At 37.1% G+C, this 25577-nt stretch overlaps 1 protein-coding gene across 3 annotated transcripts in view; it reads left to right on the top strand.

Moving 5' to 3' along the window:
* Window positions 1-25577, top strand: part of Acss3 (acyl-CoA synthetase short-chain family member 3) — a 190248-nt gene that overhangs the window by 24653 nt on the left and 140018 nt on the right. For all 3 annotated transcript variants that reach the window (XM_030245151.1, NM_001142804.2, NM_198636.4), the window contains exon 2: window positions 14158-14302. In XM_030245151.1, the coding sequence (XP_030101011.1) occupies window positions 14171-14302 (132 nt within the window). In that variant the 5' untranslated portion in view covers window positions 14158-14170. The remainder of the gene's footprint in view (window positions 1-14157; window positions 14303-25577) is intronic.

The following is a 25577-nucleotide window of genomic DNA, read 5'->3' as shown; positions in this document are numbered from 1 at the left end:
TATGTGAAAGTACAATTTCATTATTGATTTATATGTTTATGAACATCTAGGTTGCTTCTAATTTCATGCCATTATTGATAATGCAGCAATAAGTGAGGATGAGCAAGAATCTTCATAGTACGATGGAGAATCAGTTGTGACTATGTCCAAGAGTGGTATAGCAGGATCTTGAGGTAATTCAACTCCCAGATTCCTGTGAAACCTCCATATTGACTTCCATAATGGCCATACCATACCAGTTCGCCCTTCTGCCAGTAATGAATAAATTTCTGCATTCCCTGCATTCTCTCTTACATGGGTTGTCATTTGTTTTATTGATCATGGCTGTTTTGAATGGGACAAGATTATATTACCAAGTAGCTCTAGTTTTCATTTTCCCCCATGGCTCATGATGGCGAATATTTCTTTACCTATTTCTAAATGATTTGTGTTTCATGTCATTTTTTTTAGAACTTTTGGCTTAGTTCTCTACCCCTTTTTAAAATCTGTTGTTTGTTTTCTTGGTGTTTAGATACCAATTCCTATTAGATGTATTACTGGTAAAGACCTTTTCCCATTCTGTAGCCTGCAACTCATCTGGATATGTCCTTTTTCAGTTTCATGAGGCCCCATTTATTAATTGTTAATCTTAGTGACTAGGCTATTGCTGTTATGTTCATAAAGTCTTTTCCTGTGCCAGTGAGTTCAAGGCTATCTCCCCATTTCTTCTTCTATCAGATTAATGGTATCAAATCTTATTTTCGGTCCTTGTTCCATTTGGAATTGAGTTTCTTACACAGTGGTAGGCATAGATTTACTTTCATTCTTCTACATACAGTCACCCAGTTTTACCAACATCATTTGTTGAAGATGCTGTCTTTTCTCCAGTGTATATTTTCGCCTACTTTGAAAAATCAGGTGTATGTAGCAATGTGGAAACATTTTCTTGGTCTTCAATTTGATTCCATTAATAAATGTGCTTTTTTTAAAAAATGCAAATACCATACTGTTTATATTACTATAGCTCTGTGTAATTTGATTTCAGCAATGGTGAAGCCTCTAGCAGTTCTTCTATTAAGGATGGCATACTGGCTGGTTTTGTGTGTCAACTTGGTACAAGCTAGAGTCGTCAGAAAGAAAGGTACCTCAGTTGAGGAAATTCCTTCATAGATCCAGTTGTAAGGCATTTTCTCAATTAGTGATCAGTGGGGAAATGTCTGGCCTATTGTGGTTAGTGCCATCCCTGGGTTAATGGTCCTGGGTTTTTATAAGAAGGCAGGTCGAGCAAGCAGCGAGGAGCAAGCTAGTAAGCAGCACTCCTTCACTTCATGCTCTCCGCATCACCTCTGGCCTCCAGGTTCTTGTCCTGAGTTCCATCAGTGATGAACAGCAATGTGGAAGTTTAAGCTAAATAAATGGTATCCTCCCCAACTTGGTTTTTGGTCACAGTGTTTTTTTTGTCGAAGCAGTAAGAACCCTAACTAAGGGCTGGGGGCAGTGGTGGCACATGCCTTTAATCCCAGCATTTGGGAGGCAGAGGCAAGCAGATTTCTGAGTTCAAGTGAACTCCAGGACATCCAGGGCTACACAGAGAAACCCTGTCTCAAAAAACAAAACAAACAAACAATCAAACAAAAGCCACCACTACCACCACCACCACCACCAACAACAACAAAAACCTAAGACAGATGGTTTTAGTTACCCTGGTATTGGTGGTGGTGGTGGTGGTGGTGGTGTGTGTATGTGTATGTATGTATATGTGAATATGTGTGTGTGTGTGTTTCCATGTGAAGATGAAGAATTCTTTTTTAAATTTCTGTGAAGAATTGTGTAAGAATATCAATGGAGATTTCATTGAATCTCCATTTTCTCAATGTCTTCAATTTCTTTCTTCAGTGCCTTCATTTTTCATTATAAAACTTTTTGATTTGCTTGGTTAGAATTATTCGGGGACTTTGTTTTTGAGGCAATTGCGAAAGTTACTGTTTATTTTTCTGATTTCTGTCTCAGTATATTTGTTGTCTGTATATAGGAAGGGTACTGATTTTTGTGTGTTAATTTTGTGTCCTCCTTCTTTGCTAAAAGTGTGTCTTGACTGTAGACATTTCCTGATGCAATTCTTCATTTCCTGTTTAGTTTCTCTTTATCCCTCCAGTTCCCTTATTGCTCTACCACGTGGGGTAGGTTAACTCTATTCTCCCTCTCTTTTTCTTTACTTCATTGTGATAAATTCTTAGACGGTAACTGACTCGAAGGTAATTGTAAGTTGTTAATTCTTACTAAATTGTTCTCCAAAAATTAATACTCAAGATAAGGTCTCGCAGTCTTTTACAGAGTATTTAGCCTTTACAAAAGCAAGAAACTCTGAAAGAATACCTAATGTTGGCTTTGGAAATCTAAGCATTCTGCTACGTTTATCTGAATCATTATACTGTAGACAATGAAACAACATGGCAGCAAAGCTCCTTGTGTATCCTTTCAAGCTCTATGGTCATTTCAGGAACAAGCCCAGAAAATTATATATAAGGCTCAAAGGAAAAAAATGTCCATAGGTATTTGTAATTGATGGGTCACAATCTTCCTCTTTAATAACAGCTTGCACTAAGTGTCTCTCTGGACTTCTCTAAACAGTGAGCAGGATGGGTTAACAAATAGAGGTTGCCTCTGGTAGCCCTGGGTGTAGAAGTTAGCTTCATCACGATATTACAGAGTTCCCATCATTATCCTGGACAGAATGATGATATTTATATATTTGTGGCCTCCCTTTGAATACCACACTCTAGGAACAATGCATGCCTCAAATTAGAATTTCTCTTTATGAATCTTATCCCAGGAGAAGGACAAATATGAAAACTGGATATAGTTAGCATGGAAGTCTTTTCTCCAAAAGAAATTTCACGTTATTTTGAGCATCTGTGAGATCAAATTTATGATAGATTAGAACTGAATCAATGATGGATCAGCCATGAGAAAGACCACACCTCACCTCAGACTACTCTGTACTTAAAATGCAAACTTATATCATGATCCAACATCATGGATTTGTGCAAAGTAGCCCCTGGACACCCCTCTGTTTCTTTTTTAGCTGTGGAAATATTGAGTAAGCCTCTTGTTTCCACTCATCTCTGTTACTTCTCAGCTATATTGGCTGTAATTTCCAGGGCTCTCCCTGACCCTAACAGATCTCCTTCCATAATTCTCATGAGTTATAACCCCATACAGCAAGCAATTCTAGGAGACTGCACATTACATGGTAGCACATTTATTTTCATCTCTATATATCTGACCCGCTTTTCACTTCCAGTAATTAAGAATATTATAACAACAAGTAAATGAGTTAGACTCCTTCCTGATGCTGCCAGGATTGCTTTTCTCATCTTCCCTTTGCCTGTTCTTTCCTTCCTTCATTGATTCATGATTCTCACCATCACTGGGATTAAATTCTGGAAGGCATCTTCTTCCTCTTCCAACAAACACACATCAGTACTGATGAATACATTTTGCTATTAGCCAGCTTTTTATCTCACGGGATTATTCTGCAATCTCTTGCAGGGTGCCAGCTTGGAATCTCTGTGGCATCATGAGTTATAGGTGCTCTCTTAAAAAATAACTTGTTCAACTTTGCAATCTACTTCTCTGTGACCTCATGACATTTTATTTTCTGAGTCAGTACAGGGAGGAGCCTGTTCCTAACATATCGTACATGCTGCCATGGGGAGACTAGTTGAAGGAAGAAGTTTGCTCATCCTTAAGGAACTACTTTACTATGTCCATTTGGCTTATGGTTCATTTTAATAAACACAGAATTTAAATTTTTATTGTATTTGGTCTTACTATTTACTTCTGACCCTTTACATCAAGTTAACTGTAACATCTTTCTTCCACATTGAACCAAATCTTCTTTTTTTTCTACTTGAATTCTCCATTGTTCCTGCATTTACTAGTAGAATGCAAAGAACCATGATAAATTTGTGTCCTCACCTTCTTTTCTGAGTTTACCGTCAGGTATGACTCACAACCTGAGAATCCATTCATGCCTTTTCTCCTTACCGACAGTGGATGTGGTTCAGATCTCAGGTATTGATTTCCGGAAAGCCTTTCTTTCTATTCTTTTCACTTTGGGATGCATTTCTTGCCATTGCCAATTCATTCACCTTGCATCTGAGATGATCTGGCTGGGCTGTGGATGGGTGCAATGTCCTTTCATGCCAAAGAGGTCTGGTCCTTTCTCAGAACTTATGTGATAGGTTCTGAGGACAGATACTCATGGAAAAGAATAGGGAGGGATAAAGAACATCTTTCTATTTGCACCGAGTTTCTTTGTCAAACTCATTGTCCTTCAAAGAGAAGCTCTTTCCAAACAATTACACACACACACACACACACAATATCCCTCGTGGTTACATTAACATAAGGTTATTACTCTGCTGCAAGTAAGCAATTACCCAATTTGGAGGGTTTCCTGGAACAGCCAGTTGCTACTGCCCAAAGCCAAGTGCCTGTCATTTAGATAGGATGTCACTGTGTGAATAGAGCAACATGATGCTTTCTCAAATGTGCTTAATGCGCCCTCTGTTCATGGGTAATAGTAGTCTTTTGAGCTAGCCATTGTTTCTGTTGAACAGAAAACTTTAACTCATGAGTCTCTTTCCTTATTTGTGTTCATGTGTCAGAAGAGTACTGTTGATTTATGCTCAAATATTTATTTAAAAATATGTGTGGAGCATTTGCCCTTTGCAATGAATGGGTTACAACAGGCCTCTGGTTGTAGGAAGCTAGTAATCTAGCAGAATGCGAAGGTTAAATAAGTACCCAGAGACTTGAAACTGGAAACGCATTCATAGCATTCGCCTTCAAGCCAGGAAACATCCATGTTTTTTATTCTAGAAAAATTGACATTTCTGAGACTACTTCCTCTCTACAAAATGGGGAGACCATTGTCTATCCTGAGGGATATCATGTACATTAATAATTTCATATGCACATAAATTTTAAAATACAATAATAGTATGAATAAAATGTTTGTATACCCTCTACTTCGAAACTATTTCTTCTTATCCTTGTTCCTGATCTGAAAAGGGCATTTAAAACTGACATTTGCAGATCATAAATTCTCTTTCTCTTTGATGGCATAAATTCTCTCTCTCTTTCTCTCTCTCTCTTCCATATGCTTGTAATTCCTTTTGATTCAACTCCTTCCCACTCATGCTTTTATTTCTTATTATGACTCTCTCTCTTCCAGTCAGTATATCATTCCAGATCCCATTTCCTCATTTATTTCACAAGTCTTACATTCACTGTGATCTCCAGGACTTCTCCCCCAAATTCATTTCTGAGAAGATTTTTTTTCTGTGCTGAAAACCCTTTCTTAGTTTTCTGTTTATGCACACAGGGCTCTGGCTTTGGAGAAGAGGCTGACACTTGTCATTCCTGCCTCCCTCAGGATGAGGACTCCAGCTTCAAAGGAACCCCTTTGCTTGGCATTAAAGCACTTGACCTTCCCAAGCAGAACCTGTTGCCCTGTTTACACTCTCATCTCACTTACCTTGGCCACTGAAAAACATCCATCCCATTAATTTTCAGTTCCTCTCTCCTTAGTATTAAACTTTCCATTTAATATGGAAACCAGGTAGTAAACTTGTACACCCTGAAGTGAAGTCCCCTACTTCAGCCCAGTTTTTAAACATCCTAATTTTCATAGTCTCAGTTTCCACTCCATTTTCAATCCTATACCAACCCATCCATGGCTGTGGGGCAAGATGGTCCATCCTCTATCTAGAGTCATCTCCCAAGTTCTTCAATACTTGTCTGTCATTTTCTTTGGTGACTGATTCCCAACATGATCTTTCTTCTAATACAGGCAGTTGCCACTTTCTTGAAATTTTCTATAACTGTGATATTCTATAGATCTAGTTTCATAAAAATTAGATGAAAATTTAATGTCACTTCTCTGTCGCATTATTTGTGATTATTGCTTTGAGTACTTGATAAATAGCTAGGGTGGCCGAGGAAACCTGTCTCTGATACTCAGTATGGTAGGTACCTGGCCATTTAATGAGTGAATGGGAATGGGCAAGGCTTACTTACTAGAATTCTATAGGCTACAGGTTGAAGCTATACCATGTTTCATTCTTATAAAATAGGATAGTGTCATGGGATTGAGGGACAGAGTTTATATTTGTTCAACTCATCTTTTTGTAGCAGGATCATTAATGCTACAACTTAAATGCTATCTAGTTCCCATTCATATAAAGGACAGTATTTTTAGGGCAAGAATTATATTATCTTTTAAAATACTTAAATAATGAATGAAAATTTACATAACAAAATATCTTGGAACACAGGGGAAGAACAACATGGCATTAATAGAAGAAGAGGCTCTTGGTCCTATGGAGGCTTGATGTCCCAGAGAAGGGGGATGATAGAGGAGTGAGGTGGGAGTGGGTGGGTGAGGTAGCACCCTTTTAGAGGTCAAGGGAAGAGGGGTTGGGTGGGGGATTCATGGAGGGGAGACAGGGAAAGGGGATATCTGAAATGTAAACAAATAAAATGATTAATAAAAACAACTGAAAAAATGTGAAAGCTAATTTCCAGCTAGAGTTATAGCTTTAACATTGACCAGTGATTGAATAGAGTATTTTGCCATCATTCAACACATTTTATATTAAAAAAAATAAGTCAGGCCTTTGGGAAAGCTCACTGTACAATGCTAAATACAGTGTCAAAGTAACACATTATCTTTGCAGTGAGCCATATTTACACTTTGAAAGAGAAACAAAATTCTGTGAAGTGTAATTTTTGGAGTATTAGTTATTTTTATAAATGGGAAAGACTCTCATTTCAAAGCTACCCATGGATTTAGAACTAGCAGAGGCAAGGCAGCATGTAGCTTTTCAATTGACCTTTACTGACGTGATTTGATTTAAGAAGAAATAAACATCTTGCCATAGCAGAATAATCAGGATCTTTGAGCTGAGAAGTCCCTCACAGTTCACTTGATTCAGTCATGAACAGTGCATCCATCTCTCTGGCCAATTTGTGCTGCTCCTAAGAGCCATGTAGCCCTGCTCACTCCTGCAGCGAGGTTCAGCTGAACATTGCTTGCAAGCCCTTTTCCTTCTGGATTCTCTTCTTAAGTTCTCCAGAAGACATTATGTTTTTCCTAAATTGCTTTAAGCAGAGTCTCAAAAGAGGAAAGTATACGGTTATAGCAATGTGAATATTAAGCTATTCAAAATTTAGAAACAACAGGCAAAAAGCCAAATTCAGTGTGTGTGTGTGTGTGTGTGTGTGTGTGTGTGTGTGTGTGTGTAAGTTTGTACATGTGAGAGCACGTGTTAGAAGTCATATAATAACTTTGAGGAGATTGTTCTTTTTTTTTTTTTTTACCTTATTTATGTTTATAAGACAGCATCTCATGTAGGCCTGATGATTTGAACTCAATATGCAACCAAAGATGAACTTCATCTTCTAATAGTGCTGTTTGTACCACCAGGGTTCTGGAGTGACATGAGGAGGATGTCACCTTGCCACGTTGGGGATTGAACCAACAGCCTTGTGCATGTTAGCCAAACACTCTACAAATGAAGCTACAACTCTAGTCTCTCTACTTGATTTATGAGACAGAGTCTGATTTATTTCTGCTTATTCCAAGGTTGCTGGCGCACAAGCATCTTGAGAGTCTTACAGTCCTCTCCCCTTTTAACTTCCACTTAGGAGTGCTATGGTTACAGATATACGACTGCTTTGTCCATGTGTGATGAGGTTTAAAGGTTATTGGGTTTTTCTCTGAGCTATCTCACCGGCCTTTTGTTGTTGTTTTAATGGGTCTACACATGTGAAGAATTGACCTATGAATACAGATTAAATAAAAACTAGGGGCTTCTGGTTTTGATTTTAGGTGGAAAACACAATTCACTTTCTTCTCTTTTAAGCATAATGAAAAACCTGGAACTTTATAATTAAAGTCCAAATAGGAAGACTTCTGACAAATGAGTGCAACCAACTTAGAATTCAGGACATTAGAAGTGGGGTAGGAATGAGTTCTTTATGTTTTCTTTGTGCTTCTATAGCACAATCTGTTTGCTGGAGAAGCTGACAACCCAAAAGGACTACAGAACATACACTGAAACATGAACTACAATCAACAGTTCTCTCTTGGGGGAAAAAAGCGGAAAATAGAAAGCCTACCTGTACAGAAAACACTAAGTGATAAGTATCCTAATCTTTTCCAACAGTACAGAAAATATTGGTTCTAACAGAGTACTCACCAGGAAAAACAGAATAGAGGGTTTTTTGTTTTTGTTTTTGTTTTTTTTTTTTGTTGTTGTTTTTTTTTTGACCAGGCTGTAAGAAATCAACCCAATAGTCCTTTCTTTTCTACTGATGTCTGGTAAGTTTGTGAGCTAGTTTATTCCGATTAAGGAGGTCACATAATGAAGAGCCATATAGAAAAAAAAATTCACCTTCTCACTGGGGATGGAGAATGAGAACGGAGTTGAAAGCTGAAATTTCACCCCAGCTCATTTCCCAGGGATATCAAGGAATCCTGATAATAAGCAGAACTTAGACATAGGTTGGGGAAGAAGTGTCACCCTTTTCAACTACACTGTGCCAGAATTAAAAAGGAGATTGCAATTTTATATTTAAATTAGCTACAGAGAGATGTAACAGCACATCCATGATGTTCAAGGTAAAATCAAAACATGCTGTTATACTGAAGACCAGGAAAATGTCAGCATGCATGACAAGGATGATCAAATAGATATGAGATTTAGATGGCACCAATACTAGACTCATCTTACAAGGATTTTAAAGCAGACACCATTAAAAATGGCTCACATAATTCTCAACACATCTGGAGGAGTTAGAAGCCTACACAAAATTAATTAAAGAGAAAAAATTAATAGGATTGTGAAATGTAAAAATAGAAAAAAAGAAATAAAAAAAACCCATACTGCTGAATATAGCAGAGCTGAATGGAAGTGGGAAATAAGTTCATTAGTGAGCTGGAGAACAGGAAACAGCGTTATTTGTAAGTGATGAATAAGCATAATGCCATGACATCGACACCAGCCAAGATGTCTAAATATTTTTATTTCAAATATGGCTTTCTGCCATTCCTAACTAATTACACTTGGTTTTTCTAGGTCACTCTTGACTTTTTCTTAAAAGGGGAGAGTTAATGTACCTGGGTCCTTCATGCCATTTTCCTTGAAGAGTTACTAACATTTTATTGCACTCATTTGTCAGCTACTAGCAGAGTGCATAATGTATGGGAAGCACACAGGAGATTGTTGCATCAGTACAATGACATGGTCTCAGCTCTTAGGTAGTTTACAGTATAACAACAAAAACCCTATGGGTGGTATATCACTTGTTAACATGATGCAGCAAGTGCTATTGTAGAAATACAGAAGAGAGCTTTGGAAATGCTTACAACTGGTTTGTGTTAGGATAAAGTATAGACCTGGAAGTATTTCCTGACTGAATTGAAGAAAATACCCATGTTTAAATCAATATTATTTGATTGTGTAAAGTCAGTTAAAGGAAAAATAATCAGGAGAAACTAATCAGTTATTTATAATCATCTATATTATATACTTTTACTCCAAAGCTTAAGGAAAGATATTTAATTATTTCAAGTGTCACTTCACCTCCTACTGAGGCTGGGTTGGACAGTTTGAGAATACCCTTTCGTGCCTGCTTATATCTTCCACCTTGAATATATCAGACTCTTCATACACAGCGCCAGTCATGTTCAGTATTTCCAGAATTCGATTGCTGAATCCACATTTGGCTCACAAGTCCACTGAAGGAGCTCCCGCTATGTATCTTCTGACATGGTATTAGGTGAAGCACAAAACTAGAGGAATGACAATCAGTGATGGCATCTACTAAGAGCCCACCATTAACAGTACCTTGTTTCCCCTGTGGCAGTCCATTAGAGGAAACTAAACTTTCATTTGCAATTGGTTATCAATTTGGACACAGCTTCTTGGTTAAGGACCAGGGCATGTGTCCACTCCTCCTTTCAGCTAAGGATCTCTTCTGGAGCGGACTTACAACCATTTTGTGTGTTTTATAAGTTTGGGTATGCCGTCCATTCATTTTGATTCCATTTTAGTAGGTCTTTAATTTCTGCCTTGATCCATTTTTTTTTTCATTGAGTAGTGAGTCGTTCAGTTTCCTTGAGTTAGTCGTCTTTGTTTGTGTTGTTGATGTCCAGTTTTAATCCATGGAAGTCAGATAGGATGCAGGATGTTATTTCAGTCTCCTTGTACCTGTTGAGAGATGCTTTGTGTCTGAGTATGTGGTTGATTTTGGAGAAAGTTCCACAGTGTGCAGAGAAGAAGGTAGATTGTTTTATTTTGGGGGTGAAATGTTCTATAAATATCTGCTTGGTCTTGTTGGCTTGTCATGTTAACTCCAGCATATCTCTGTGAAGATTTTGTCTGGATGACCTGTCTATTGGTGAGAATAGAATATTGAAGTCTCCGACTGTCAGTGTGTGAGTCAATATGTGATTTAAGCTGTAGTAGTGTTACTTTTATGAACTTTGGTGCCCTTATGTGTGGTGTCTAGATTTGTAGGAATTGCAAGGTCCGTGGAGGATTTTTCTTTTGATGAGTACATAGGTAGCAGCCTTTCCTATCGCCTCTGATTCATTTGGTTTGAAGTCTATTTTGTCAGATATTAAAGTGGCTACTCTGGTTTACTTCTTAGGTTTACTTTCTTGGAAAATCTTTTCTATCCTTTTACCCTGAGGTGATGTTTATGCTGTTAGGGTGTAGTCTTTGAATGCAGCAGAAGGATAAATCCTTTTTTCATACACGTTCTGTTAGCTTGTACCCTTTTATTGTGGTATTGAGAACTTTGATGTTGAGAGTTATCAATAAGCAGTGTTCGTTGATTCTGTTATTTTTGTGACTGTCATTTTTTGTCTTTATTTTTCCATTTTTTGTTTCTCCTTCTGATTTGCTGGTCTGATATTTTTTCCAAATAATTTATTTATTTTTATTTTATTTGTGTTTGTGTTTTGTATGCATGTTTGCCGGTGTGATGGTATTAGAGTCATGGAATTGTAGATAGTTGTGAGCTGCCACGTCAGGGCTGGGAATTGAATCTGGGTGCTATGGAAGAGTTTTCAGTTCTTTTAACCACTGAGACATCCCTCCAGCCCCCTAGTCTGATATTCTTTATTTCTTATGCTTGTGGTTGTGGTTAACCTCTTCATGTTGATGTTTTTCTTCTTGTGCCCTTTGTAGGGCTGAATACTGCTTAAATTTGATTTACTGTGGAATGCCTTTCTCGTCCTATTGCAATACAAAGTATATAATAGTCTGGGCTGACATCTGTGGTCTTTGAAGACTCTGTAGCATATCTTTTTAGGACCTCTGGCTTTTAGACTCTTTATGGTGTGGTCAGGTGTTACTCTAACAGGTCTGCCTTTCTATGTGTCTTTATTAGGGTTTTATTGCTATAAGTAGGCACCCTGACCAAGGCAAATCTTATAAGGATAACATTTAATTGTGGCTGGTTTACAGGTTCAATTCGTTATCACCAAGGCAGGACAATGGCAGAATCCAGGAAGGTAAAGTGCAGGAGGAGCTGAGAGCTCTACATCTTCATCTGAAAGCTGCTAGCAGAAGACTGACTTCCAGGCAGCTGTGAATAGGTTATTAAAGCCCATGCCAACAGTGACACACCTACTCCAACAAGGCCACACCTCCAAATAGTGCCACTCCCTGGCCCAAGCATATACAAACCATCACCATATGTTATTTGGTCTTTCTCCCATGCATCTTTTAATATTCTTTGCTGTATGTCCAGTGCTATGATTATCATATCCCTAAGGGAGTTTCATTTCTGGTCCAGTATATTTGGTGTTGGGGAAATTTTCTTATATGATTTTGTTGAAAATGTATTCCTGTTATTCACAGATTTGGTCTTTTTATAGCGTCCCAGATTTCCTGGGTGGTTTTTGCCTGGCTTTTTTTTTTTTTTTAATTTAAACTTTTTCTTGACTGAGGTATCTATTTCCTCTACATCATCTTTAATATCTGAGATTCTCTCTCTTCTTCTTCTTCTTCTTCTTCTCCTTCTTCTTCTTCTTCTTCTTCTTCTTCTTCTTCTTCTTCTTCTTCTTCTTCTTCTTCTTCTTCTTCTTCTTCTTCTTCTTCTTCTTCTTCTTCTCTTCTTCTTCTTCTTCTTCTTCTTCTTCTTCTTCTTCTTCTTCTTCTTCTTCTTCTTCTTCTTCTTCTTCTTCTTCTTCTTCTTTTGTATTCTGTTGATGAGGCCAGCCTCTGAATTTTCTGCTGGAATTCCTAACTTTTCTTTATTTCCAGCCCTCCCCTCCAGTTTTATTTTTCTTTATTGACTGTTTCTGCTTGAAAATCTTAAACGGTTTTCTTCATTTCATTCTGGTGTTTTTCTGTGTGTTTCCTAGGTTTCTTTAAGGGGTTTACTCATTTCCTCTTTAAGGGCCTCTGTAGTATTCAAAAGGCTCTTATGAAGTCATTGTCCAGTGCTTCATCTACATTGTATTTCCCAGGGCCTACCATGGTAAGAATTTTGAGCTTTAGTGGAACCATTTCGTCCGAGCCATCATATTCTCATGCTGCCTTCTAGAATCTGGATTTATATTTGTTGAAAACTAGCTGGTGCTATCTGGACTTGTTCTTGTTAGATTGGTAACCCACCCCTGGCTTGCTGCTGCTCTCTCTGGTTCCTAGGGTACTGTGTTGGCTGTGTATTGACTGGTAGAGAATGTTTCTGAGGCCCTGGTAGGTGTGACCATGGGCGGGGCCTCAGAGGGATGGTTAGACTGATTCTTGCTATTGGAAGCTTCCACTCAGGGATGGAGATTGGTTAGAAGAGGGTGTCTGGAAGGAGGGAAGGAATCAGGATATGACACCAGGATCTGCTTAATCTCCTGGGATAGAGAACAGAGAGAGCAAGGAGGCCACAGTTTATAGTCTGCTACAGAGATGGGGTTGAGTGTCAGAGACTGGGTTCTGATGAGACAAGGGTTAATGAACATCTGAAGAGCACCTACCTGACTCATTGGCCAGTGTGGCCTGTGAAAGTGGTTTATTTTGGGGCAGGTGATTGTTCATCATGAAGACTCAAGGCAGGAACTTACCAGCAAGAGCTGCGGCAGAGACATGGAAAAATTCTGTTTATTAGCTTGTTTTATCTTGCTTGCTGTCTTAGTTAGGGTTTCATGGCTTTGAGGAGACACCACAACCAAGGCAAGTTGTAGAGATAAAAACATTAAATTGGGGGTAGATTACAATTTCAGAGGTTTAGACCATTATCATCATGGTGAAAAGCTTGGCTGTATGCAGGCAGTTTAGTTGCTGGAAGAGCCTAGATTTCTACTACTTGATCCAAAGGCAGCCATGAGGAGGAGACTATATTCTGTAGACAACCAGGAGGAGGGTCTCTTTCATTCCTGGGAAGAGTTTGAGCATATAGAATTCAAAGCCCTCCCCACAGGGGTACATTTCCTTTAACAATGCCACACCTCTTAATAGTGTCACTTCCCATGAGCCAAGCATATTTAAACCATAGTTCAGGTCCATCTGACCGTGAATGGGATAGTCTGCACTGGGTTAGATATACTACTGTTAACTAACACTTTTAAGAAATGGCCCCAAAGACTTGTACACAAGACATTCCAATGGAAACAATCTATCAGGGAGGGTTTGCCCTAAGTGTGTGTTTACAATTGAAGCTCACAATTATGATATATTCAAAGAACTGCTTTTGCTAGTGTTTGCCTATTTGTAATAGCTAGCAGGACTTCCACTGTACATCTGCCATTTTCCTATTCATAATTTTTAATGCTTCTGCACCACACTTACACAGGACTCATTTTACCTTTATAAAGTATATTACTCAGGTGCTGTAGACTCCACTTTCATCTTAAGTAATAATATCCACAAAGTGTATTTTTTTCTGTTATATGTTAATATAGATCCATATTATTCAAGTGAAAGTGTTCTCTGGGTGTCATTTTCAAAAATGTGCTTTGCCACCCTCATTTCCTGACATGAAGTTCTGTAGCCAACACTGTCCTAAGGAAATCTATGGCAGCAAGATACGGAGCAAAGTAGTTAAAGAAAAACTCTATTGTGAAAAGAATCATTCATTTTTCTATCTGCTGCGTTTCAGGTTTGTGGAAGGGATGCTGAACATTTGTTACAATGCTATTGATCGGCACATTGAAAATGGCCAAGGGGATAAGATTGCTATCATCTATGACAGTCCCGTTACAGACACCAAAGCAACTATCTCCTATAAGGAAGTCTTGGAGCAGGTAATATCATAAACTTTCTCTCTCTCTCTTGGTTATTATAGAGAAGTTATGTAGATACATATATTGTCACAAAATAACCATTTTAAATATGTCTTAGCACTTTTTATAATTTTTGAAGTTATCACTGATATCCAGGCGGACAAATTAGATACTTTTCTATTAATTCCTTGGCTTATATTTTATAGTACTGAAAGGTACCTGTTTTACTGGGAGAAGTGGCCAAATGCTCAGAATAATTTTAAATACTTTTCTTGCCCTTGTTCTCCATACCCACTGCTGCCACTGTGATTAAAAGAGGCCACACCTTAGTTTTATATGATTAATGGTCTCCTATTCGCTCTCCTTCTTACCTAGCGCTGCTCATGTTTTATTATCATATAATTTTATTTCTTTCTCATTTTCTTTAAAATTTCAAGGCAGTTTTAATTTCCATTTATCTAATTACTAAGGATATTGAACCCTTTCAGATTTATTTCTTGACCGTCTTTATTTCTTCTTTTGAAAACTCTGCATTGAGTTTGTTAGCCCATTTTTAACTGGGTCATTTGTTTTCCTGCCTCTTTGTTTTTTGAGTTCTTTGTATATTCTCGATATTAATCCATTTCTCATCTGGGCTGTGTCACTTGCAAAGAGTCTGATCCTGCAGGTTGGCTCTTCTGTTGATGGATTGGAGAGGCTTGATGGAAGAATCGAAAGGGAAGAAGTGATGTAAATATATTTTAATTAAAATGTATTTTCATCATACTGTTCATTGGAGAGTAAAATTCAGATTCCCATGGTGGACAAGACACAACAACATTATTTTCTATTTGTAATCTAATATTCACTTCCTAATATTCTTAGCCATTTATACCATGTTTCCTCTTCTCCCCTCCCACTTTCTCTTTCTTCTTGTCTTTGGTGGATGGGTGTGTATGCACATGATTGTGCATATATATGCACGTGCATTTTGGAGGCCTGAGGTTGATTTGAGTGTCTTCCTTTATTACTCTCCTATGTACCTGAGACAAGGTCTCCTGGTGATCCTGACAATCACTGCTTTGCCTATATTTGCTGGTTACTGAGCTCCTGGGATCTGCCTTGTTTCCTTCTCCCTGATGCTAGGTCACAGACATGACATGTGCCCTCATAGTCAGGTTTTAAGTGATGGCTGGGACCCCAATTCAGATTTTCAGCCTTGTGCTGTAAGTACTAAAACTATCATCCATTCCCTCAATATTTGTGTCTTTGAAGCTCTGCCTTCATTCCTTGGTCCCACGCACTCTTTTTAATGTGTGGTCTTAGGTGAATCATGTTGTTCACAAATGGATGACAATATTCTTTTTGCTACGTTAAAACATGCATAAAGTTCTAGAAGCAATTCTAAAGATGTTTGAGTATTTTGGATGATGGAAATTATTCCAGCCTTGTGGGCATTTCACTGTATATGATTTTAAGGGGAAATACAATTGCAGGACACTATTTCTTACCTCACTATTGATATTTTGCATTGGAAAAAATTTAATGGGGTCCTGCCGAGTCATCCTCTACATTGGACCATGTTTAGGAACACCCTGACTTCTACTTGCACGTTGCCAGTAGCAATCATGCCTGGGTTGAGATGTAAACATACACATTTAAACATTGCCTTCTTTGGCAAAATTTCCCCAGATTGTGTCTCATTGTTAGCTAAGCAGTCTAATTGGCCGCACTTAGGTCACATGAATAGAATATCGGAAATGGGGAGGAAGCATTTCATTCTTTGTTTTATACCATCAGTTGGGACTCTGCCTCACTCTAGCCAGCTGGTTCTCAACCTTCCTAATGCTGCAACCCTTTAATATACTTCCTCATGCTGTGGGGACCCACAGCTATAAAATTATTTTTGTTGCTACATCGCAACTGCAATTTGCTATTCTCAAGAATCATAGTGTAAATATCTGATATGCAGGGTATCTGATATTTGACCCTCGTGAAAAGGTCCTTCATCACCAAAGGGATCCTAGCCCACCCATTGAGAACCACTAGTCTACAACAAATACAAAGGAACTTCAGTCCAGTCAAAAAGACTTTACATGCTGAGTAAGCCAAGACATGGCAGAAGATAAAACCCAAATGGAATGTTTTACTATGTTGCTTGGTGTGTTTGTTGTCCTGCAAATAGAAAAATCTGTATTTGTGAAATGAAATACACAAGGAGTTGACACTGGAATCAAGCAAGGAAGTTACTCTATTACCAAATTGTTTATAATATATGAGAATCAAAGTGTTAATATAGGAGGAAATAACAAACTCTACAAAGTACCACATACCTTAGTATAGGTCCGCACTGACACATTTTAGAAGATGTTTCATCTGTGAGCAAAAGAGTGCTCCTGTGATTTGGGCATACTGCCACAATCTCACTTCGAGAATTGGAAAATTTAAGATACTGGTATACTTCAGTTGATGTTAGACTGTACAGAATATGATATATTTCTTCATGCACTGTAAAGCTATTGTCTCTATTAGCATATTGAGTTTGATAGATATGCAAACACTAGAGTCAAAGAAAGATCTGCAGTGAAAATTTAAATAATAAGAGTGGTGTCTTTTTTTGTGACTTTCTCTTTAATTTATGTAATTGGCTAAGATCATCCCATGCAGGTGATTATCTCAGAATTTTTTTTTTCTGCTAACTCATCTTATTTTCACGTGTCAAATCTGGACTCAGACTCTTTTGACTTCCTTGCTAGTTCACTGGTTTCAGTTTAGCCTGACATGAAAGTACTGAAGAGGACCATTTCTCTCAGCTGCTGACAGCCTCTGATTCTTTAGGCTTTCTTCTCCAAAGTATTAAAGGAAGAACTGTTCCACTGGTGTGTGGGGGTGGGTGGGTGGGGGCATTGTCCAGCTGCTTTGATTACCTGCTCCCAGCTCCCTACGGTCTTTATATTACTAAGTGAGGAAGACAGAGAAAGATTTAATGAGCATTGCCTTGAGAACAAATACAAAGAACAGTTTATTTTTTTGTACCAGGACTCATTTAACCTACTGGTGCTTCATTTTCATTTGGCCTTTCTGGATAGGTGAAACTTGATTTAAATTTCTTATTTAACTAACAATCTGCAAATTTCAGGCTAACTCACCTGTGTGATATGGAAGACCTGACAGTTTTAAGGGAGGAGCCAGAGCCTTTCCAAACTGCTGTGTTCTCTGCAGATCTGATTATCTTCAACAACCTTTTGGTAATTCCTTGTCCAGGGATTAGAGTCCTGCTTAAGGTCTACCTTCCATTCAGTAAAATGCTGACGATTTTGTTGTTGTTGTTGTTGTTGTTGTTGTCAAATCTTGCTTGGAACAAAGGAGGCCTTATAACTGGATGATTCTCTTACTGCCAAGTGCTGAGGATTTATGTAAATTCAATAAATAAGATGAATTCAATTGTAATACAAGAGTCAGAGTTGGGTGGAGCGATGTCCTCTGCAGGAAAAACATGGAGAAGCACTGGTGTTTTATGCTTATTCCTCAGCTGTAAACTCCTGCAGTGACTTGATGAGCCAGGGTGGGTTGATGCCCAGGCAGCCCTGCTCCCCATCAGAAGAGAAGCAGAGGGAGCATGGGTGGGGTGGTGTAAGGCGGGGGTTGGGAGGTAAGAGGGTGTTCGTGATCAGGATAGAAAGCGATTAAATGAATAAGTAAATAAATGAAAGAAGAAGTTACTCTTGATAACTAATTTATCATTTTTCCTTTTTTAGCTTTAATTTTTTAAGGGTACATGTGTTTTGTCTGCATGTATGTGTGCACATGTGCTCAGAGGCCATAAGAGGATGTAGAATCCTCTGGAAGTGGAATTGCATACCATTGTGAGCTGCCATGGCAGTACTGGGAATTGAACCTGAGTTCCCTGGAAGCGCAGTTAGTGCTCTTAACGACTGAGCTATCTCTCCAGCTAGCTCCTATAATGACTTATTTCTTAAGACAAAAGGTTTACTTACCATTCATCATTGCATGGACCTATTTATTTGGGCCTGAGCTGTGTAGGATCACAGTGATGGAGAATTTGTGGTGAAGCAATGTCCTCATATCTTGGAATTGGAAAATAAGCGAGATGCCAAAGAGCCATAAAATTCTCTGTAGATACGAAAGATCAGTGACCCAAGGAGGCTCCACTGCTAGTTCTGGTCTGTAAGGCATATAGAGTTAGAGGTGTTTGTTTTATCTGCAGAACATTGCCTGACACAGTGAATATTTATCGAGTTATAAATGCATAAATGAATGAATGAATATACTATCATTTGAAATTTAATGTCTACCATATTTACTTGAATGGAATTTTCGAGAGTACATTAGTTATAGAACTTGATCACCTTTCCCAAATTATTTTTATTCTGCTTGGTTATCAAAGATATATAGATTCCCTTTTGGTTCTTCATATTAGTATCTGAAAACCCTGAATTCTAGGAAGCACACATACGCTTATTTTACTCTTTTCATTTTATTTATATTCAAGTTAACGGATGATCATATTAAACCTCAGTGACATATAAGGCAAATGTACTTGTATGGGCACACATATATTACGCAGAATGTCACTAATTTAACATTGAACTTGTCTCTCGATTTGGATTTTAGTTTTTGTTCTCCCAGCAATTACGAATTTTTATATTTATCCACCAAGTAAAAAGGTGACCTTCCATGAAGGACATCTGAGAATTTTCATGAATAAAAGTATCTGAAGAAAATTGATAATACATAGTGTGTGTTAAATTCTCCTGATCTAATTCCTCTCAAAGTGCCTATTATCTTTATTAAAGGTAATTTTTGCAGTATAATTATAGCTGTAATTATGAAGGCTTAGTAATTTGGCAGAGGACATTACTCTGAAATCATTGGCTGTGGTTTGTGAAAAGTCCACTTCCAGCCCCTGCTTTTCAGAAGGCTCTCCTCAAAGCATAAAATCCATCTTCTGAGAAATAGTTCAGGGGAGAGCAGCCTGACGCTCCTTTATCATTGGAACCAATATTTTTTTTTAAATAGACACCTAAAAGACAAGGAATAATATTATATACTCAAATCTATCCCTGCTGGTGATGGACTTGTTGAGGGAAAAGGAAACAGTATTTCTTCTATTTTTTTTCTCAAGTTACCCAAATAAGTATTAAAAGCATCATTTATATTGCAGTCAGTCCCACGGAAAAATGTATATATACAAGGTAAATTATTGCTTTGATGCTTGGTGAATAGATGGGAATGATCAATATGTAGAAATTGTTATCATTCATGTAATCCCCCTCCCAGGGTGCAATGTGTTCAGCTTTATATACAGAAAACATATTCAAATAAAAGTAAAAATGATATCTATAGGCATTATTATATTTTTACAAATCATATTTATATGCAAACAGCTCATGAAGCACAGAATTCCCAAGCATGTGTAAGTCCTCATTATTAATTCTTTACTTATTTCTCATCTAGTTCCTATATAAGTATAACTCTGACATGTACAGACCATTCATGAGATATGCCTATGTTTAAACTTCATACAGATTGAATAATGCGAAATTGTTATATGTGTACAGGTTTTTCTGTCCCAACTTTCTGTTTGTGACATTCATTTCATCCCTAGAGGCTGTGGTCTGGTTATTTGGGAACTGCCTGGTTCAGAGTAGTGCCAACATGGGTGAAGATAGGAATTTGGATTGGGATACATTTAGGAATGAGGTGTTTAGTTCAATTTTGGCTCAAGCAGAGAATTATTTGTTAATTCACAGTTGTGTGATTTTATGATCTGAGACTGAGGAAGATATTCTTTTCTATTTTTAAGATAACTAATGAAAAAAAAAACCCAGAAATCTCCACCATGATATTTCCCCTTAGCTATTCTTTGAAATAATTTGGACAGAAATACTCTCCAGCAGAACGTCTTGAAAACAAAACAAAGACAAAAACCCACAAAGATAGACCTGTGTTGATTCTTTTACTAATTTAAAAATATCCAGGAGCATTGGAATTTCTGTGATGAGTTGCATGCATTTGGATTGGGATACATTTAGGAATAAGATGTTTGGTTTGATGTTGGCTCAAGCAGAGAGTGATGTGTTGTGAACTAATTTTGAGTGATCAAATGCAAAACTTCTTAAAATATTTTTCTATTTGTGAGCTCTTTTTATGATGTACTATTATATACACTATTATATACACTTGCCATGAGCAAGTAAATTTTACAAAATCACAAGGCTCTTTATTATTCTGGACTAAAAGGATGAGAAAAATGTATTTATGCAAAACACACAGGAGCTACCCATATATGATACCTTGGATACCTCATGAGTGTCAGTTGTGAATAATAATAGCTCTGTATTCAGGGTAAACACTTTGTTGTTGTTTTTTTTTAAATCATGTGTATTTAATTTAAAACAAGTTGTAATCAACTAAATACTAACTTGAATTGCTTCAAAACTCTTTACAACTTAGAAAATTTGTTAGAGTTGGAGACCATTCAAAATAAAGGGCACAATTACAAGTGCAATTATAATAGACAATACAGGAAACTATTAATAAAAGGGAAGAAACAATGATTTGATACTTGCTAGCTTCCTGTTTTCAATATTTGGAATCACTTTTTCTGAACAAAAGCTGTCTGTTATTTTTACATCAGTCTAAAATAGCAGCAATACAACCAATCTCCTTCAATTTTCTCAGCTTCATTTTTATAGACGATGTTACCCATGAAATCAAGATAACTGTTTGAAATAAAAACTAACTTCTTTCCACTTCCTGCCATGCCATATGCTATTTTACCCCTGCGAGACTGAGAGCACCTTCCTCGTAATTTTCTCCAAAGATTGGTTTATTCTCCATTTTTACTCTACTTGTTAATGTCCTAATGTGATCTCTTAGGTGGAGAAAAGACTCCTGTGAATAGGAGCAATAATCTATTCATCTTCTAACCTACACAGTAGCTACACCAGGCCTCCCACAGAGAAAGATCATATCACACACAGATAGAGTTCAGGAATAGAAATTCAATAGCGTTCATTAAAAAGTAAAGACAAATCTAGTCTGTGACTAAGAGAAATAATTATTTCTAAAAATATCACTGTCCTCCCACATTTTAATTTCCACACGAGGATTTTTACTTTTAATGGGGTGAGCACAGGCCCTGTCTTGATGTGTACCCTAACTTTGAAGATCTATATCCTGTCCTATTTAAACTTCGACTTATGACACTTTCCTTATGTTGTTGTCTTTAAAACCCGGAAAACTTGTCTTTATTCTTGTATTTTTTTAGTGAACACATCCTATTCATTGGTTGGTAGACCTTACTAAATATGTACCTTCGAGGTGGTTAACCTCTGAGCTATCAGCAAATCAATTCAACAAAGTCACAGGGCTCTTTTCTTTAATTCATTATTCTATACTAAAATGATGATACAATGTATTCATTTATGCAAAACACACATGAACGACCCTATATTGATACCTTGCGTACCTTTTGAGTGCCAATTGTGAATGACACTGGCTTCGTACGCAGGGTAAAGCCTTTTTGTGGAGGGGGGGGATATATTATGAAGATAGATGAAAACGCACTATAATGGAAGCAAAGGAAGAATCAAAGGCCAGAGAGGAACGTGGGCTGCTTCTTTACATATATATTCAGATAAATCTGAGCCAATCCATGAATACAATGTAACAAATAACATTTAAATATTCATGTGAGAATTTTATCATGCAGAGACTGTGAAACAAAAGTAGACCCGGCCCACTGGGAAATCTAGGGAGTGGTAGAAGTTGATGGTGGGACATCAAACTGTGTAGAAACTTATAAACCAGGATTTTATTCCCAGTTTAATACAAGATGTCAGATGGCTGAAGGAGTCATCTTGTCTTCTCAGTAGAAGCATGTGAGTACAAACGGATGGAAGCAGATGACAGAGGTTCAGCAGAGAAATGCATAGGGACAACTTAGACTAAATGACCCCAGAATAGCAGCTTCCAGTGACATACAGACAAAGGGGAGACAGAGTAGAGATAGTTTGTGTCATGGCTTTCTGCTGGCTGTTCCACACTTATTGTCATCTCGAATTTCTTACTGCAGTTAATGCATTTGCAAAAATCTCTGATCTATCAGTCACTTGCATGTGCCCCCTTTGCTCTCATATTTGTTCTTGTTCTTTCACCATAAAGGGCTGCTTGTTTCTATCTAATTTATTCGCAGGGAATCATTTTAATGATGATTTATTAGTTATTTTATTCTTTTTTATGTATCTATTTCTTTGATTCCACATCATAGACATACAATATGCATGTTTTTCATAATTTAAAGGGTTTGTAAGAACTTATGTAATTTTTTGAAAAAAAAAAAGTAATATCTTAAATGTTGTCTGAAGGCCAAGCTGCTAAAATTTTAATACTCAGTTTTCCTTTGTACTCTGCCTTGGACCTACACTCCCACTAACACAGCCAGGAGATATTCTTGCTGTCGTGCCTGCCCCACTGTGTGCTCCAACAGTGAGGCTAGAGAAATCTTTTATTATTCCTCATACAAATATGCTTGTACACTGGTTTAGTTTATTTTAATTTGATCCAAACCAATTTCAGAAAATCTTATTGTACCCTCATCTGTTCTTCATGGCTGTCATTTGTATCATTGAAGTTGTAATGAAGGCCCATATGTTCCAACTCTAGAAAAGGTGGGTGAAGATATAAACAGACTCAGATGGCCTTGCTAGAGATCTTCCATTTGACCATTATCCATAAGGAAAGCAAGAAAATAGAGTGTAGTCAGGTGGATTGAATGTAGAGTTACAAGTGTCAACTACAGAGAATCATTTCATAGTGTAAACTAAACATTTCAGTAATTATTGTCTATGAACATCAATAAATAATGAGTCTAAAGTGAGTTGGTGCTGAATACAAAGTATCATTTGCTGGCTAGTTAGAAATAAAAATGCATTTTGCTGCAATATTCCTTAGAGATGTAGTGCATGTTGTCTCTATATCATTATTGTATTAGGCAAAGAGATTATAAAAATGAATACATGTTAATTCTTCAACCAAAGTGTTCCATTGTTTTCCTGGTGAGAAAAACACAAAAACAATTGAAAATATTGTGGTGCTGTTGCAATAAAGCCCTCTATAGTGAAGCACTAATAATCTTTAGTATGAAGAAGGAACCAGCCCAGATTTAGTAGCTCCCAAATGACACATAAATCATTTGGGTCATGAAAGGTGCGTAGAACTATGTGTCTCTTACCTAAGTGGCTCTGGTAGAACTTGTGTAGATCCTACCATGACTTGCCTTTGCCATACTTATGAGTGATGGCACACATTCCAAAGCTAAAACACCTTGCTGGGTGTGGTTCTAAATCTATGCTCATAATGAGTCTAGTGGGGGCAGAAGACGTGTGGTTCTGATAGAGCAATGGAGGAGAGACCAATGTCAATGTTAAAAACCAGCAAGGAATGAAAGAAAGATACTTTTATGAGTAGAATTACAACAGTTGGATATAATTATGCCCTTTCCCTGTTGATTAGCACATGAGTCTACTGTATGCTCAGCAATAGCACAGCTGAACACCTCAGCAACTCAGTTTCTGACCTTTGATAATTAACATGGGAAATTAGAAAATCATTTTACCTGACATAAATGTCATAAGAACTAGAGAATAAAGCTCATTAACATATATTGAAGAACACTGAGTGGGTAAAGTGGTGGAAATAAAATCGGGGAATAATGTTGCCTTTTGAGTATGTGAAAGAGAATTTTTTATGAGTCTTTTTCAATTAGATGAAATAATAACATTGTGAAGATGATGTTATCAAAATTATTTAAATTAATTTTATTTGAATAATTTGCCTGTTTTATGTTCACATTTATGAACTTTCTAGGGCTGCATCATAAAGTAAAATAAATTTGAATACTACAATGGAAATTCACAGTCAATTAAATAATTTCAAGATTATAGATCAGGGGAAATTGATGGTTTATCATGTCATACATGATATTACAAAGCGATACAATTTTATTTTATGTGGTTTATGTGGGAAATTTTTATATATAAATATTTATGGTACATTCTTATCCTATCTGCTTTGTTTATCAGTTAATAATGTGTGTTTTATATCTGTTCTTTTAAAAATTTTTTTACTTACTTATTTATTTATTTATTTATTTATTTATTTATTTATTTATTTATTTTCATGACAGGGTTTCTCTGTGTAGTCCTGGCTGTCCTGGAACTCACTCTGCAGACCAAGCTGGCCTCGAACTCAGAAATCTGCCTGCCTCTGCCTCCTGAGTGCTGGGATTAAAGGTGTGCACCACCACTCCTGGCTCTGTATCTGTTCTTTAGTCTTCATTTAATTCCACAAAGAGTCTTTGGTTGATTGAGTCAAATGTTGTTGACTCAATCCATCCAACTATTAAGATGGTCCTATATCTTTATCTCACTCCTTCTTCCTTAGTCGAATAGTTTTTCATGAACACTTTGCAAGCATTGATGGACTTTCAGGATGTACCAAGCAACAAAACCATAAAGGTCAGTCGGAGCCTAGCCCAGGGCAGCAAAAATGTGCTTCCTGTGCCCACAGCAATGGTCATGGTGTGGACTGCTGATGGTGTTTGTTTAATTAGATGTTTAATTAAATAATGAATACAGAAGTGACCTAAACAGGCATGGTTTCTTCTTGTACCTTGTTTATTTTATACCAAACTTTCTTTAAAAGATAAGAGACCGTAAAAGAGGAAATGAAGTTATTAATCTATTTTCTTCAAAATCATGAGACATACAAACATTTTATTTTTAAAAAAAATGTATAATCTTTTGGTACTGACTGGTTCATTTTAACATGCAATTCAACCTCTTAGTCTCTCTGTTTTTTTCTCTTTCTACATACTCACACACACACACACACACACACACACACACTCAGTAACACACAAATCAGTCTGATAAGATAAAAGTAAACCTACAAATTATTGAACTACTTACTACCTCAATATAGTAATTTAACATAGTGAAATATGTCTTCCTAAACCTACATGACTGAAGATTGATATAGGTAGTTTTGACCTTGGAGACATGTTGTTTTCAATGCCTCAATACTTGAATCACATATTAGTGACTGAACTTCAATAAAATTTTTGATTATAAGCTGTTTTATGATGTCATTATTGTCTGAATTTACAAGAGATTATAAAATGTAGCACATAGTTAATTTAACTAATTACCTAGAGAACCTCAAATAGGATTCTACATTAATTTAAAAATTATTCTGTTAATGAAAATGCAAAAATTTAAGTTTCGTACAG

Source organism: Mus musculus, chromosome 10 (genome assembly GCF_000001635.26).
Source record: "Mus musculus strain C57BL/6J chromosome 10, GRCm38.p6 C57BL/6J".
Taxonomy (NCBI): Eukaryota; Metazoa; Chordata; class Mammalia; order Rodentia; family Muridae; genus Mus; species Mus musculus.
Note: the sequence above shows the minus strand (reverse complement) of the source record. Positions and strands in the feature narration are given on the sequence as shown.